Source organism: Melanerpes formicivorus, unplaced genomic scaffold (assembly GCF_026170545.1).
Source record: "Melanerpes formicivorus ecotype bairdi unplaced genomic scaffold, bMelFor1.0.p_v2 SCAF_5, whole genome shotgun sequence".
Classification (NCBI taxonomy): domain Eukaryota; kingdom Metazoa; phylum Chordata; class Aves; order Piciformes; family Picidae; genus Melanerpes; species Melanerpes formicivorus.
Genome location: NW_027142357.1, coordinates 29,456,110 through 29,473,518, shown reverse-complemented (window position 1 = coordinate 29,473,518; position 17,409 = coordinate 29,456,110). Strand labels below are relative to the sequence as shown.

Here is a 17,409-nt window from a genome sequence, read left to right as displayed (position 1 = left end):
TGATGGAACCCTGATGATAGGGTAAGGATTTGTCACAAACTTACCCGATTCTACTCATCAGCTCAGCAGAGATTCTCCAAGGAAGAACACATCCACCGAGTGACATGGTTGATTCACTGGCAAATTGCTTTGCTCAACAGCTGACTTTATTCCAAAGTCACTACTGCGCCCACAAAGACCACCTCTGAACAGCCTTCCCACCCTCATGTAAAGCTCTAGTCCTGTCCACACCAACTCACCTCTACAAAACCAAGTTGAAAATCAGTCTGAGTCACTGACCTAACTCTTGCTGCAGTCAAATTAAATATTTCTCACCAATGACTTAGACTAAATACTAACTGAATCTCAGCTGATGTTTTCCATCACATATACAGAGTACACAATAATTTATCCTTTCTCCAAACCCCAAATATTCAACTTGTCACCACCATGGCCCATCACAGCTCTGCTTATTTGTCCTATTTCTGTCTCCTTTGGGACACAGATCAAGATGGTTAACAAGCCATTTTGCCATGAATCTTCTGGTTGCCTTTTCTCCTGTGCTGTCTCTGCTGCACTGTCATCCTTCTTCAAATCACCTCTGCCAAGAAGCCAGTGAAAGACATCATGGCAGCAGGGCTGTGCTTGCAACCTCCACCCCATTGCTAACTGGAAGCTCTTCAAGGCAAGACCATTACACACCCATGCAGTGACTCACATACCAGGCCCATACAGCTCATCACCAGCTATTCCTAAGCACCAGCAGAGTCAAACCAACTGAGTTGGTGTGGCAATGACAAACCAAGACCAATCATTGTTACCAATAAAAAGCAATAACAAGAGGAACAAGGAATTATGAAAAAAATTACTTTTTAATGTACAAAAGGTTTATATACAGGTTCAGCACGTTACCTCCATTCTTATGATGTAGAAAACAGCTAAAAATGTTCTTAAGATATAAATTTGACAGAACAATTCACCTACAGTACTTTTAGTAATGATGTCTTCTATACATAATATATACAGTGCTGGAATGGTTATTGTAATACTTTTTCAGTTAATGAAGGAAGACCACCACTGGAAGGTCTGAGAAATCTCAAGTCATTGGCAATTTGGTTTTGCTTTTGTATGTGATCTTTTGCTAATGACATTATCTGTGAAGAGGGTATCAGTAGCCATCGTTGCCCTATGCAGCTGTTGAAAATATCAGATTAGCAGTTGAAGGACACACGAAAGCCTGATCCGTTTGGCACATGGGATGCCCAGTTGTACTCCAAGCGTCCAGGACAATATATAACATCCTAAAATATCTACTGCCCTCTTTTCATATATGCAAAGGCAAGAGCAAGGTCAGCAACTGCAGAAGAATATATACAGTAGACTATAAAACAATCCCTTTAAACACGACTTTCATGGGAGACACAAACAGCTAGGCACCTTGCTTTGCTTTCTTCTCCTCGTGTACCCTGGACATCAGCAGGATTCACAGGGGTCTTGAGGGGTGAAGGGTGGGAGTGAGAACATACTCTGTGCATCCTCTGCATTTGGAATGAGGATGAGTGAGGTTGCAGGATGCTGAGCAGCACCCACCTGCACCAGCCATACGCAGGGCTACCTGGCAGCAGTGCTGTCTCAGCCCCTCTGCCAAGCCCGGCTGCTGCTGTATTTGATATTTGCAAAGTTTGACTGGAGGTAACATGTAACATTTGCATGCCAGCCCCACGTCATGCTGAGAACAGTGAGCCTGATGTCAGTTTGCGCAAAAAAAGAAAGCAGGGACATCAAAAAACACTTTTATAGAGTTGTCCCTGTCCCATGCAGGGGACGGAGTCAGATGCAAGTGAGAACATCACATCGATATGAGAGGGAGAGGGGAGATGGGAAGAAGAGGGTGAAGCTCTGCAGATGCTTGTCTGGTAAAACTGAGAATCTGGTTGGGGGTATATCACACTTGTCCTTTGCCCTTCAACATACAGAGTACAAAGTATTTGCTGCTATGAGAGCAGGAAGAGAAGAGCTGTCCTTGTCCCAACGCTGTCAGAAGTTAAGCAGAAGTTAAGGCCTCCTTCCCAAGTACATGTAATCCACCACTTCTACCCTTTTGTCTAACAACAGCAAAAATAAATAATGCAACCAAGATTTACTTCAAAGCCAGGTGAGACTGGCCTGGAAACAGCTATTCATTATTACAAAGAGTTATATTTCAGTGGAGGCTTTGGCTTTGGGAAGCCCTTCTCTTCCCACTTCTTCCCCAAAAGATGCTTCCAGGAGACTCTCACTGACTGAGCTACTATTTTGACTCATACCTGTTTTGAGACTATCCAGATGTTTGCCTTTGCTGCAGACTGCAGGTGCAGTGCTGAACTGAACCAGGCTGGGTACAAAGACTGAGCTATATACTGTAGCACAAAGCATTAGCCAAACTAGCGTCCTGGGCTGCCCATGGTATATTTTGTGAGATACAACAGTTCTTTTCATGCTGATCAAGGCTATGTGCCACATTAATGTTGCACCGGGTGCCTATCAACAAGCCTCTCTGCAGAGCAGGGTGTAGTAGCTCATGCTTATCTTTGCATTAATGCAGCCACATGCCTGTTGCATGCCTGGAGCCCAGGCACAGCCTTGCATGCTGCGTATTTCACAGAGAAACCCTCGTTAGATAAATCAGCTTCTACAATGCTGGCACAGTGAGGACCAGGCTGAAACGATCACAAAACTCTCACCACCACCATTATTTTTGTGTGTGAGCACCTCAGCATGGAAAACCCAAGAGAAAGAGAAGCTGTTGCAAAGCTGCACAGGGAAATGGTAATGTGTGCTTCAGAGATCTGACATGAAAGATCCACGTGGGGCCCCTGCAGAAAGTCACCGCGCTCAGAGGGCGCAAAGTTATGCACGTGTGTCAGCCTGCACGCCAGAGCCTTCCTGCCACGGGGGATTATTTCCCAGTGATTGCTGTTCCCAGGCCTCTGCTCCACTCTGCACATGATATAAACCATGTTGTAAACACATCTGATCAAAGTGTGCATTCACCTTTTATGTGTCTCATCAATGTGTCTTTCCAATGTGTTCTCAGAAACACCACTATGTTTTTATAAAGGTACATTTTATATACGCTTCTGGCAATACACTATATTTGATTTTTAAAGGAAGAGAGGTCTTGGCTACTGAACACGAAAGCGTGGTAAGGCACTTTGCTGAGAAGCTGTTTGGAATCAATGATCTTTGCAAGGTATAAGGGTATCTACGGTATAAAACAATACTGCTGGCAGAGGGCTTGTTTGGAGACGTAACTAAACCCTACTCTCATCAGAGCAGAACACATAGTATGGCTTTTATTCAGATCAAAACCACATCCTCCCAATTCTTTCTGGGGCAGGTTGAAAGTGGAAATTTCTGCACATGTAACCAACGGAAAATGGTGGGGAGTGCTATTTACAGGGATCCTGGGAGGGAGGGTTTAATCTCTAACCATGCTCACGTCATCTTCTAGCTTGGTGATGAAACTGTTCAGAGCTCTGGGAAACCAAGCTGAAAAATAATACTAGAGGTGCACCTTTGTGGTGCTGAATTGCCTGGATATAGTTTACATAATTCTGTACATAGGCTTTGTAAAATTTTCATTTTTTAATCCCTTTAATGTATTTAATACTTATTGTTAAAAAAAAAAAAATCTACTCTAGTGAAAGATTATTTTTGAAACGCACATTCATAAAACTGCTTCATGCAGAGCCCCTCGGGTAGCGCTAAGGCCTTGTGCTTTAGTGTTATGACATCATATTCAGAAATTTACTCTCTTCCGCCAGTGTGGTTAGCATGGAGCTCATATCACCTATGGCCATATTGCTGATTCCTGCGGGTATGCTGGGCAGTGTCACAGAGTTTCGTGGAGTCGTCAGGCGAGAGGAGTTCTGGGAGAGGTTCTGCAGGATGCTTGGGCTCAGGGTTCCTGACATCAGGCTCGAATGATCCCCATCGTCCATGATGGCATCAAAATCTATCTGGGGTGGCTCAAGACCTTGTGAGTCCACCGTGCTGGACACCTGGTTGGTGCCTGGGGAGGGCAGAGTGGTCGGCTTGCTGTTCAGTGCGCACTGCTGCTGCCTGACTCGGCAGTCTGCATGGTTGTCGACGCTGCTGTTCTGTTCGTACATGTGGATTTGACCATAATAGTACATCAAATTGTTTTCCCTCGTGCCATCTACGCACTGCTGGACTGGTGCTGGCAACATGTCGCTGGTTCTTTTATGCATGGCCTCTGCAGCCTCCTGGCCTGAGTTGATGGTAGAGTGGGGAGTTCTCATGTAGCCACCCAGCTGCTGTACTGTGCGGAGGCCTCGGGATCTGTTTCCTGGACTCGGTTCAGGTGGAGGACGAGGCTGGATTATGCCAGATTGATACGCCTGTGTAGCTGAGTCCATCATGCTCTGCTGAGGCTCAAAGTTGGTCTGGTTGGAGGTCATGATAGGCTGATGAAAGGCCTCCTGAGCCATGGGGAAATTCAAGTGGGTTGGCTGAGATGAGTAATTCTGCTGACTTGTTTCATGCATGACTTGGCCCAGCATCGTGCGCTCACTGTTGCTGCTGACCATTAAGGAAGGGTCGGTTGCCATGTCCATTTGTTGAGGGTGAAGGTGGGGTCCTGATTTGGCTGCCATACTGCTACAAGAAGGAGAGATCTGATTGGGGTTGCCACTGATTGCACTGGGGCTCAGCATCTGATGAGGTTGGTTATAGCCTGTATGCAAGTCCAGATCGGGGTTCATACTGGGGCCTAGGTTCATCGGCTGCTGCCGCAGCTGCATGCAATTTAGCCTCTGCCCATCCATGCCTACATTTCTTTGCATAAAGGTCTGCTGTGTTATATTCATACTGTTCTCCTGCAGCTGCAGCTGCTGCTGGTTGTAGTTCTGGTACTGACCAAAGTTCTGCTTCTGCTGGACCACTGATAAGTTCCCTTGTGAAAACTGCTGCTTGGACTGATTGGACATGGTATCAACTGTACCTGAGCTAACTTCGTTCCACTGGACGGGCATGTTATTTTTATTCATGTCAGAGGATGCATCAAAGCTCATAGGACACTCTGCCATCATGGGTCCCAAGTGACTCATGCTTGCATTGGCCAATGCCATCCTGCGCTGGCCAGGCAACACTGGAGCCTGCAGCTTCCCACTTCCCTGGAAGCTTTGCATTTCGTTGCTGTATCCCATGGAAGTGCTCTCAGCCACTGTCCCATTGCTCTGGGATTTGATGTACTGCACCACATCATCTGGCAGCATAATGTCATCATCTCCAATGGGTGCTTCTGCCTCCCCGGACATAGCTTCCATGGCAACGTTTTCACTGATGCTCAGCGGCCGAGGTGAGTAGGTGTGCCGGGGTAGGCTCCCATCTGAGCGTCCATAGCTCTGGAGGCCAAAATTCCTCCTGTCGACAGGGTGTGGCTGATGGAAGGGGTTCATGCTGTTGGTGCTGTTGAAGCGGTGAACTCGTGGCAAGGCCTGGGGGTCTCCAGCAGGTCTCCTTACTGGGTCGCTTGCTCGTCTTGTGCAGTTGCCTGTCACTTCATGGGGAAATGATGGGGCTGATGGGTAGCCATAGGTGTTGCCATCGCTGCAACGCCTGGGTCCTGGCAGGAGGCGGACAGAGGGCAAGGTAGGATCTGGTCCATCCATAAGTGAGATCCTGTTCTTTAGGGTCATCCTCTCCATGTTTGGAAGGGGAGTTGGAGGAGGGCCCCCTGTGGCAGCAGCATACTTGGCTTTCAGCCTGTAGTGCTGAGCTGGTGTGAGGTTCAGCAGACCTGGCATCCCACTGCACTGGCTCACCTCACTGGACCGACGGGAGGCGTCGGTTGAGATTGGGTCATAGGAGTCGGCAGAGCTCATGTTATTGGGACGGTGCCCAAGCTGCGACGCCTCGCTGGAACGGCGGCTGGAGAAGTATGGGGAGATCCCTGATGATCTCCGGCTGACGGTGTAGGCAGAGCTGATGGTGCTGGTTGTGCTGTCACGGCGCTCATTGAGTTGGTTCAGCATCGTAACCTCATTGACAGATAGCTCCATTATTCTGGGATTGGGCAACGCAGCAGAAGAACCACCACTGTTTTCTAGAATAGAGCCTGAGACAGAGATTACAGGAAAGGAAAACGTTTAGTTAGCTGAGAAATTCTACTTGGTAGTGCTCTTAATGCCAGAATACAGACACACACAAGTCACCCCCAAGTGTTTTATGGGAATGACAGTGAGTTCCATTTGCTACCAGTGAATTCAAAGCTTTGCCTCTGGCTCTGTGTGCATGAACAAAGAGCAAGAAGGCTGGGGAAGAAGAGAATTCCCTGCTGTAGAACCTTTGCAGTGCATACCCTGCTGATGCTCAGCTGCTGAGGAAGTGCCTCCACATGGGCTTCTCTTAGTAGGAAAAAAGTTGGACTGGTGTGAACAGTGCCACAGGGACAGCATGTAGCTACAACCACAACTGCTCACTGGGACAGCTACACAGCAGTCATGGACAGGAGAGTAAGTGCCCAAAAACTGACAAAGGCTCTTCTCAGAGTGAACCAAGAAGCTCCAATAAATTAAGATCTGGTATTGAGTATAGCCCAGGCCCTATGCCTTGGGACTTCTTGGCAAAATTAAAAGAGCACGGAAGGATCATAAAGATGCCTTTATCAGGAGTCCCTAGCCAGTGGGAAACTAGCATATGAAACCATGGGCAATAGCCAGGAGCTCTCTAAGTGACAGAAATCCTGTCAGAGCAAGTTCAGGAATGGAAGGCTTGTCGGGCTTGCTGCTGTGTTACAGCAGTCTCCCAGGAAGCACATTAGTTTTTTTGGAATCTGTTACTGCTGGAACAAACCCAAGCAGTCTTGGGGCTGCCACTGAAACAGTGAGGACAGCTATGCCTGGGTCCTGATCAAGCCCAGAAACATGGACACCAACACTTCTGTCTCACTTCATAGCTCTGTAGCAGTGAGCATCTGGGTTTCTGGTCCACATCAGCAGACAGCTGTGTTTACACCCAAGCTCTCCATTGAACCTGGTATCGCTATTCATCAAGGGCTGACTCAGAGGCAATAAGAAATGATCCTCCTCCAGGACAGATTCTTGGTTAAGAAACAAGTATCAAACTCTGGAGGGTTCCTACAACACATGTCCCAGGTCCAGGGCTTACCGTTTCCTGAGATGGGAGGCAGCTTGGTGTTTCTGGCTTGGGGAGCTGGGTTCACCCATGAGCAGGAATCCTTAACTGTCTTGAGTTTCTCTTTCTTGAGCTGTTCAAGTCGTTGCATTGTTGTCATGTGTTTCCTTAGCTGCAGGCTGACTGTTGAATTACCAGATGAGACTGTTGAGTCCACAACAGGAGTGTTGTCATCCAACGCTGTCAGATCTCCCAGACTTCCCCCGCTGTGCATGTTCATTTCTACTCCACTGTCATTGTTGTTGGTGCTGCCAAGGGGTGATGGCTCACTGCTGCACGATGACTGGCCACCAGGACTGGACTGACACATCTTAAGAAAGGAAAAGAGGAAGAGTTGGGCAGGTGGAAACCAGAAGCCAAATATCCCCAGTGGGCTTTACATGCCTGGTTCTCCTCCCTTGCTAGCTTTCCCTGCTGCGGCATCTCAACACTATCAGAGGGCAGGGCCTTCTTCCCTGGGTGAGAAGGGCAGAGCACCACCCCACAGCTGAAAAACGATGGGTTCAAATGGAGGATGGAGAGAAATCAAATGCTCTTCCTCTGAAAGGCTAAGGACAGATGCTTCTTGAAGGAAAGCAGCATGTTACCTAGTTGTGTAAGGTGTATTGCAGCAAATGTTGGCTTATCTAACATAGGATCAAAGCCTAGGCATTTCAGACACAACCCATTTCTGTCTTTAAAATACCCTAACATATAATTAGGTTAGCTGACAAACTTCCCAGCCAGGTAAAAACCTGGTTCGCCATTTGCAAACTCCCACTTCCAGATAAGGCAGATAAGCACCATAAATATTTATTTTATTTACATTAAGAAGCATATCTTACATTGAGTAGTTTATCTGCAACAGACATTAAATGGTCTGAACTTGCTCTGAGACAGCTGCTGCTGCTGCTTCTGGACAGGATGCCTGGCTTCTCTGCTTAAGGCCCATGCTCCAGCAAAAATATATAGGAGTGTTGAAAAGGCAGCTGTTGCCCCAGGCCAAGGTGGGAACGCAGGGTGATGCAGTGTTTTACTTTGCAAGGCTACCTGGCTCTGATGGACTCATTGCCCTTCAGTTGGGATGATAAGAGATTGCAATCCCAGGAGTTAATGGGAAGTAGTGATGCTGGCAGAAAGGCAGCAAAGGCAATCCTTGAACATTGCATCCTCCCACTTCCTGCACTCAAGCAAATATCCCCTCTCCCTCCACCCCATTGCTCTGCATGCTTCTGCCTCCACCCCACAGGGGCTAACTGGAGACAGGAGGTCTGCTATAGCTATTTTGATACAAAGGATTTCTTTGCTCACCTTAGTACCGACTGTCCTTAGGAAGGTAGAGTAGGAAGGGTAAGTGGGAATAAAGAACAGGTTGTTAGGACAAAGACAGCATTAACAGAAAAGAACATGTTAGTAAAAGAAGGAAGTGGGGAATGCAGTATACAACACAAACTGCCAACATCTCTCCTCTCCTGTACCTTGTCTTCCCTGCCTTCCCTCTTTGGGAGCCTTTCTAAAAAGCCCTAGAAGAGAATTCCTGCTTTTCTTCTATGTCTTTGGGATGACTCAAAGATGGGTGAAAACAAGGGGCCTTGGAGTGAAGGGATCCCTCCCACCACCCTGACCTTAACCAGGAAAACAAGAGCTGCCCCTTAGATGTGCATGAGGGAAGTATGCAACACTGGAGAGAGCAGAGAGGACATCTGATCCACAGTCCTATTGCCAGCAAGATGGCTTGGCTGTAGCCCTGAGAGCACAGAGCCCTTAGAAAACAACCTCACACCTCTGGGAGAAATGAGGTGGGCAGATGTGATTGTGTCCTTGTTTTTACAGAAAAAAAACCCTAAAACACACAGGGGAAGAGTACCAGAGAGAGGTCATTTGGTCCAGTGGTTCTCACACTCAGCTTTTTTAACTCAATACTGAGTCTCATCACAGTAAAACTATTTCTTTCGTTCATTGGAGGCGCTTCCTAGCAGAAACATTAGCAATTTCTTCAACAGCACATCCCTTTTCAGAAAATTGTTGTAGCTCCAGGGCATATTGTTTCATAGGAACAACAATCTTTTAGTCTGGATTCAAATCAAGAAAATATATATTTTGGAGCTCAAAGTCCTTTCAGCTCTAGTGAGAAGTCTGGGGACCATGAGAATACTTCCATTTGCCAAGTGATGGTCCTTTCTGCTGTATCCACCCCACATCCTGCTCCACTCTGAGATGGTGCAGCAGACCAGAACTTTGGTTATGAAGGTAGAGAGAAACACCGAAAGACAAAAGGACCCATGTGTTGCAATTCTCCGCTTCCTCCACTAGCAGTGGTGTTCTGAGGAGCAGGTGGGCTCACTGCATGGGGTGGAAAAGGCTTGAATGTGTTTGGATTCTTCACTGTACACACCTTGTTAGCACCACTGACCATACTACTGCCTACTGTGGAGCTGTTGTAATAGCCAGAAGGCTGATAAATGGTCTTTGCTCCTGCTGGTGGCTGCACATGTGGCTGTAAATCATGGTCATGGCTGATTGTAAGCCTGTACTGTGGGCCATGGTATTGCTCCCATATTTACTCCTGGTTTCACTCCCCTGTCTCATTGTCCCACTAAAATTTTCTGCAGAAGTGGGGAGTTTTGTATTCAACTTGTGTATCCTTCAGTAATCTGCTCTAGTAGACCTTGAGCAGGCAGGTTGGACTAGATGATATCAAAAGGTTCCTGCCAACCACACTGATTCTGTGCTTCTAAATATGGTGGACAACATAAAGGAATTTATCTTGCTTTAAGGTATCCAACAAAAATGAGACAACAACTTTTATCTCCACTGGCTTCATTAGATAATACACAGCAAGATTTGTGCCAGCAAAACTGCTGTATGGTAGCTGCCTGGAAAGACAAACAGTGAAGGGTGAGAGAAGGAGCAGAAAAGGAACTGCTTAAGCCAGGACTTCTGTTTCAAGAAGGATTTATCAATCTTTGTTCAATTTAAATTGATGAGGTAAGTAAAGCTCATTTGACCACAACTCTCTTGGGTTTTCCTCACTTTCACAGCACAGGGAGGACAAACTCAACATTGGGCATCACATGGTCCCTATGACTATGAGGGTGGGAATTTGTGATGCTGGGTAGGAAGGTACAAAATGTACTGGACTGTGTCCTGACCTGCAGTTTCATCTCTGAATGTGAACTTTAGGGTGTTGGCAGGTGAAGGGCAACTGCCCAGAGAGATAAACGGCATGCAAACACTTCACGCCCCCATTGCACTGGAGGAATGAGGAGCCACATCATTATGCCAAGAGCAGCTGCTCTTACCACGGAATTCTCCGTTTTTATTGTTTTGACTTGTAAGCAATCCTCCACGCTCCTTGTGGTGCTGTTGGCCTCGGGGCTCTCCTCAGAAACCTTGCCGCTCTGCTTGGCGCTCGCCTCGTTGTCCCCATTCTCCTTGAGCGGAGGCGGCCTGGGATGAACATCGTTGCGCTGCTTCTTTGTGACGTGGGCGTCAGGCCCGTGCACAGTCTTGACGTGCTTCCTGAGGGAGCTGGGGTCTGTGTACCGCTTCGTGCAGCCAGGGATTTTACAGACGTAGGGTTTCTGTCAATGCAAGCAAATCCTGAGTTACGTTTCAAACAAGCTCAAGCAAGCCAGGTACAGTATATGGACCAAGAAAATACAATGACCATAGTGGCTGGCAGCAGCAAAATGTGGAGCATCTGCTCCACAGGATTCTGTACGACTGAGATCACTGAGGTGTGATCTATGGGCTGCTGCTCTTCCACACAGACCTGGTCAGTCGTTTGTGGCTGGCTAAACTCCTTGTTTTCAGTTTCCAGATGAAAAGACAGCTAAGAATTCATGAAATAGTTTCCTAATATTACTTTCCCATATATGTATTTGCCTGGGTGGCCACAGGAATGTTTCCTGATTACGGATGGGAGGGAGATGATGTAGAGGAATGGGCATAACGCATTCTCTCTGCTAAGGTGGGGTCTACACCAAGAAAATGTCTGAGACCTTCTCGCTGATGGAATTCCAGTGAATCCAAGCCAGACTGGATTCACTCTCCCCAATCTATCATACCACTCCAGCACCTGTCACCTTGAAATCTGTTATTGTGCAAAACAAACCACAGGCATGCGATGTGTTTTTCAGATGATAGTACTCTAGTCCCAAATTCATGAATCATTGATTGCCACAGAAAAACAAGGCTGAAGCCATGCTTCTGAAAAGAAAAGTCAGCAAACAGATACTTTTCTTCTTTTGACTTTCTTTTTTATCAAGTTTCCAATTCCGAAGTGTATTAGCGCTGCAGTTGTTTGAGCTGGTGCTGCTGCTCTGGAAGCTCTGAATTCATCACAAGTTCTGCTTTCAGCCTCACAGATACTCTATGTATTTTTCTGCCAAGGCACTAGGATAGATCCATGAGAAAAAACAGGCAGATGTTGTTTGGAGGCTACCCAAAATGACCATTCCTATTTTTAATGTTTTGTAATTTTGTCCATAAGCTGAAGTGAACAAATATGAAGAGTATATATTTGCAGAAAGCCAGCATTATCACATGAAAAACACTGAAAGCATGTTTTTTTTATACAAAAGCATGCTTCCTGACTGATCTTGGCACATCACTTGAGCAAAATAAACCCTTGTAACACCCCACTGAAGTAAATATTTAATATATTTTAAAGCTGGATAAACCAAAGCACATAAAGCAAAATAGTTTGCTTATAAACCTTATAGAAAACTTCTGGATGAGGCATTATATAGAAATATTCTTGCTGCTATTGAAAGTCCTGCCACATGCACTAAAACAGTTCAAGGATTTTTAAGAAAGATCCTTTAGGCCCAGTACTTCTGATGTTCAGACACCAGTAATTAGGGTTATGTGATCACTGTTGCTTGGACAGCAGACCACCTAACAGGCTACCTCCATCCTCTTCATCAGGCCATGTCTGCTGAAACTGAACTAAGTCAACTGCTGTTTTGTTGGCATGCCTTCATATATAGAATCATAGAATCAACAAGGTTGGAAAAGACCTCAAAGATTGTCAAGTCCAATCTGTCACCACAAACCTCGTGACTACTAGACCATGGCACCAAGTGCCACGTCCAATCCCCTCTTGAACACCTCCGGGGATGGTGACTCCACCACCTCCCTGGGCAGCACATTCCAACGGCTAACAACTCCCTCAGTGAAAAACTTTCTCCTCACCTCGAGTCTAAACTTCCCCTGGCACAGCTTGAGACTGTGTCCTCTTTTGTGGTGCTGGTTGCCTGGGCGAAGAGACCAATCCCCTCTTGGCTACAACCACCCTTCAGGTAGTTGTAGACAGCAATCAAGTCTCCCCTGAGCCTCCTCTTCTCCAGGCTAAACAATCCCAGCTCCTTCAGCCTCTCCTCATAGGGCTTATGCTCAAGGCCTCTCCCCAGCCTCATTGCCTCGGCTTATCCAGATTCTGACACCTAATGCAGTGTATACCCTAGTGAAGCCAGCAGTTTAGATACCTCAGATGACTCTCTCCTGCTCCCATACACATACTGCATGAAACTTCTTAGGGTGGGAGAACTCCCCAGATACTCGCAGAACTGAACTTCTGCATCTTACCCTTCTTTAGCCTGAATTGGAGAAAATACCACTCCAAGCCTTTGTCTGGCCATGAATTCATGCCAATCTTTTGTGGGTGCACTGGAGAATGGTCACAGGATGAAAGCCTGTTTCCCAATAGTAATTTTGGAGGTAACTGAAAGTTTAAATGAAATAATGCATCTGACATTTTAACAAAGAAACAAGAGCCAGTGTGGTATCACACTCCTTGAACTTCAGCATGTTTGGACCATAGAGCTACATCCTGCCACACAATGACAGAGACAAATATGGGGAGTCTGGAACTTGTCCCTTATAGGAGACATGAATGACTAACTCTGAAACAGTGGTGTATCTCAAATAAACACTGCAAACAGTGGATAATAGGAAGTAGGTAAGAACCACAATAGCGTTACCAATGGGCAACAGTAAACATCCACAGCCACAAACTCCATCTCTGCACTGCTGTGGTTTCGTGAGCCAAAGTCTCAGCAGTTTGCTAACCCACTGGTCATGGCCACAGATGGTTGCAGCTGGGCCTGCCACCCAGTGCAGTGAGCTTTGCCATGAGGGATGTCATCTGGTCCAAAGGATCATGTTGTATGTTCCTCAAAATGAAGGTGTCAAATATATGACCCAGAGAGCCATTATATGAAGCTTACAGATCTCCCACAAGTCTTGGGGCACAACTGTGTTGCATTAAAGAGGGTTGAACAGCAGTTCAGGAGTAACATGGCCACAAACTATAAGATTATGGAGTGCCATGCAGTTCCTGCGGTATGGCTCAGCTGGTCTGATACAAATCCTCCACTAGTGGCTATGCTATTTTGCACCTGAGAAGGTTTTGGCATCCTCCAGGGGAAGGAACAGCAGAGGATAAAATCCCTAACTGTTATCCCAGTCTTTAAATTGTATTGTTGGATGCAGCCTGTGATAAATGTCAGCATATTAGATCAGGGTCCACCACAGAGAAGGAGTGGATTGCTCCTGTCCTATAGTCTCACCTTCTTTCACAATGAGAACCCAAAGGAGCAGACCTTCAAGTGTCCAAGTTCTGCTCAGATGAAGTGAGGAGTCATCCCAGATCCAGTGCAGCTCCAGATCTGGATCAGTTGGGAAACTGAGCCCATCAAAGAAATCACAGAATCACAGAAACATTCAGGTTGGAAAAGACCCTCAGGATCACCAAGTCCAACTGATAACCCTACTCTACAAGGTTCACCCCTAAACCATATCCCCAAGCACCACATCTAAACAACCTTTAAACACATCCAGGGTTGGTTACTCAACCACCATCCTGGGCAGCACATTCCAATGTCTGACCACTCTTTCCCTGAAATTTTTTTCCTGATGTCCAGACTAAACCTACCCAGTTGCAGCTTGAGGCCAATCCCTCTTGTTCTATCACTGATTACCTGTAACTAATTAAATTGCATTTAATAATACAGCCAAAGCCAAAATTCCACATGTAGGAATGTGGGACCCTACTGGAATACAAAGTCTGTCCTGCCTAGGAAGGATCCTGGAAAAGCTCCAGAGGCCTGACCTCAAGTGGTATTAGCATCCTACTGCACAGAAGGGCATTCTAGACTTTGAGTCCTCATTCTGACTCCAACAGAATCTCTGAAACCTACAGAGCTTTGGTTATGACTGACAGATATGATGCCAGGGGTAGGAATACTCCCAAGAAGCCCTTTGTAGCTGCAGCATTGCTTTAAAAAGCTGTCATGTGTCAATTGTATTCCATTCTCCGATAGCCTATATTTAACTGTTGCAATTTAGGCTACAGACTGAATTCTTCATGGCTGCAAACACTATTAGAAATTTTTGGTGTTGTTTTTCCTTCCCCTGTCAGCTAATTAGCGGTAATACAAATTTCAATCGTTGATGGCAACAGACTATCACATGCGCTACAATAAGGCAATTTCCTCGGCTCCCCAAATACTAATAGTGGGTCCTAATTAGCCAAGATTAACAAAGCATTGCATTGTGCTCTATCATTGTACATCAAATGATGGAGGCAGTGTAATTTCCAGCGCATCAGGATCCAGGGTAGCTGGTCCACTACTGCAAGGGCTGCTCCACGGCAATATTAAGCACCACGTGCACAACTGCACAGCCCTATTTGCCCTACTAAAACTGATAAACTTGGAAAGTGCTCGCTTTAATTTCCAAAGCTGATAGAAAAGTTTGCATACTTTAACATCTGTTTATGATTTCCAACATGGCTTTCACAAACATCAAGTTAATGTGGTCTGGCTCTCCAGCAAAATAAATCCCATTAAAAAATAAGAAAAAAAACCCCAAACCTCTCATTACAGTAGGTTTCTTTTTACATGAGTCCAGCATGTAAAGTGTATGTTTATTGTCAGCAAAGTAAAAAAAAAACCCAAAAGCCCTTCGCTGAGATGTGGTGAGCCCAGGCTTACCTCATTGGAATGTGTCCTGTTCTGGTGCTTGGCTCTGTCTGAGGCATTGGAAAAGGCTTTATTGCAGCCTTCATGTTCACAGACATAGGGTTTTTCACCAGTGTGGGACCTCAGGTGTGTCTTTAAGTTCTCCAGGCGGGAATAGGCTTTGGAGCAACCCTCAAACTAAAATAAAAAAAACACAAGAGGAGTGATTAATTAACCAGAAAAATGTGATTTTCCCCCCCTGCCTAAACCCTTCTCATCTGTTTCTCATTCTTTCCTTTTTGCTTCCCTTTAAAGGGCTTGTGTTTTAGAGAACAACATCCACTTTGTTGGGAGAATTCACTTCCCTAGGCAGGCAGAAAGTTTCAGCAGTGAGTCATATTTAAGGTGCTGCTCCTTGTTGGGTACCCACCTGACATTTCAACAAGAGACTCTTTTTCCAGCAGGGTTGAACACTCCTCCCAGGGCTCTCTTAGTCCCTCCTCCCACCTCTCTGCAGTCAACACACTCAGAAATGGAGGCCCTTGCCTTCCCACAGAGAGAACTGATGGCTTCTTGACAGTTTGACCAGACTTGCAACTTCACTAGCACCAGCACTGGAAAGGCCAGGCCATTCTTTAACACACAAGGAGAAATCTAGCAGGCTTTGAAGTTTCCCAAATTACAGCTTGGGTAGGATGGAGGATGCTGTGGTCAGGCCATCTGACATTACTAGTTTAAAACCCAAGACTCTCAATCTTAAAGACAGATGGATTTTTGGATGACAAAACAGGTGATGAACTTTCCTCCTGGAAGGAAAACAGCTACCCACTACGATAAGCAGCTTGGGAGGCATGGTGAGGCTTTAGGCAATGTAAATCCTGCCACCCCAATCTCTGGCTGGGCTGAAGGTTTCTCCCTGCACCTGCCCTGTCTGCAGCATAGGAGGATTTCACCTCAAACCCAAGAGGCTGTTATAAATGCTCTTTGACAAAACAAGTGGGAACTTATAACAATTGTAAAAGGTATTAAGAAATGCAAACTCTAGGTAGAAATTATAGCTAGATGCTACACTCACTGTTCATCTGGGAGTATTGAAAAGCCCATGCAAGCACCTTAAAACATACTAAATTTCAGCAAGTGTCCCCCCTTGTTGTGATGTATGCAAGCTGCAAAGTGTTGTACTTTAGTCAGATTACTCTAAACATGTCTACAGTTTCAGTCCAGATGTGAAAAAACAGTACTATGTTTAAGTCTTGGTCAGTGAAGAAAAGGTGTCATAGAGGATAGGTCATGCCACAGCTCAGTGACTGATTTCCCTGTGGGCAGCTGAATGGTTCTATGTGTGCAGGCATCTGGCCCTTTTGAGCAGAAGCCAAAGGAAGCCACATGCAGTAGCAGTGGTACCTGTTTTGCGCTCAACAGGCATAGGACTAGCCTGAATTGCTAAGGAGTAGGGCAAACATGCAGCCCACTGAACCCCATGAAGCATGTAGGCACAAATTGTTGTGCTGCAAAAGAGGCAAGGTTACTGAAGCTTCCAGTTAAGGTCTAGCATAGGGATGGTGAACATAAGACAAACTTGCTCTGCTCTCTTGATATTCAGATCTCTTTAAGGACAGTAGGAGTATCCTGCAAGAGTTGATTCTTTCCACAGCTTTGTCAGGCTGGGATGGATCCAGTTCTCATTCCTTAGACAATTTTCATTAGCCCATTTGGCCCAAAGAACATACTTCAGCTTTGAGGAAGCACAGTATATCCCTTTATTCTCTTGCCCTGTGCAAGAGAAGAACTCAAGTTGCTTATAGTTATTGAAATACATCATTCTGCTTGCTAGAAAACAAAGGGAACTCAGCATGAGGCAACTCATGTGTCCATTCTGGTTTTGCTGGATATTAATACAAAAATGCTGTCATTAAGAGCAAAAGTACTGAGGCCACTTTTTCATACAAGAGCTTCTCAGCAAAGCAGCCTGTGTGTGTTCAGAGCAGTTGTTCCCACTCTTACGCGTGGATTTGATTATGTCAGTGGGAGTTCTGGCTGTCATCTGTTGAAATAATCCTTGACCGAATCCCAGGCTGCAACTAGGCTCATCTGTAGCTTTATGTACACCACAAACTTCTTGTCTGAAACAAATGGTGCTTTGAAAAATCACTGCCAGACTTGGGCAAGGAATGCTTTGCCACAGAAGGGCACCTTCTGCAGAGATGCCGTATATCCCAGGCAATTGGAAAACAGTGGCATAGTGCATGTGGAGAGACTGCAGTTCTCCAGGAGGCAGAGGATG

The 17,409-nt window shown here is 46.0% G+C and overlaps 1 protein-coding gene across 4 annotated transcripts in view; it reads right to left on the bottom strand.

Annotated features, from left to right (window-relative positions):
* Nucleotides 1-832: 832 nt before the first annotated feature.
* The window catches only part of GLI2 (GLI family zinc finger 2), a 198,059-nt gene continuing 181,482 nt past the window's right edge, over nucleotides 833-17,409 (bottom strand). For all 4 annotated transcript variants that reach the window (XM_068138973.1, XM_068138972.1, XM_068138975.1 and 1 more), the window contains 4 exons: nucleotides 15,159-15,323; nucleotides 10,461-10,742; nucleotides 7,153-7,489; nucleotides 833-6,100 (listed from right to left, as the gene is read on the bottom strand). In XM_068138973.1, the coding sequence (XP_067995074.1) occupies nucleotides 3,747-6,100; nucleotides 7,153-7,489; nucleotides 10,461-10,742; nucleotides 15,159-15,323 (3,138 nt within the window). In that variant the 3' untranslated portion in view covers nucleotides 833-3,746. The remainder of the gene's footprint in view (nucleotides 6,101-7,152; nucleotides 7,490-10,460; nucleotides 10,743-15,158; nucleotides 15,324-17,409) is intronic.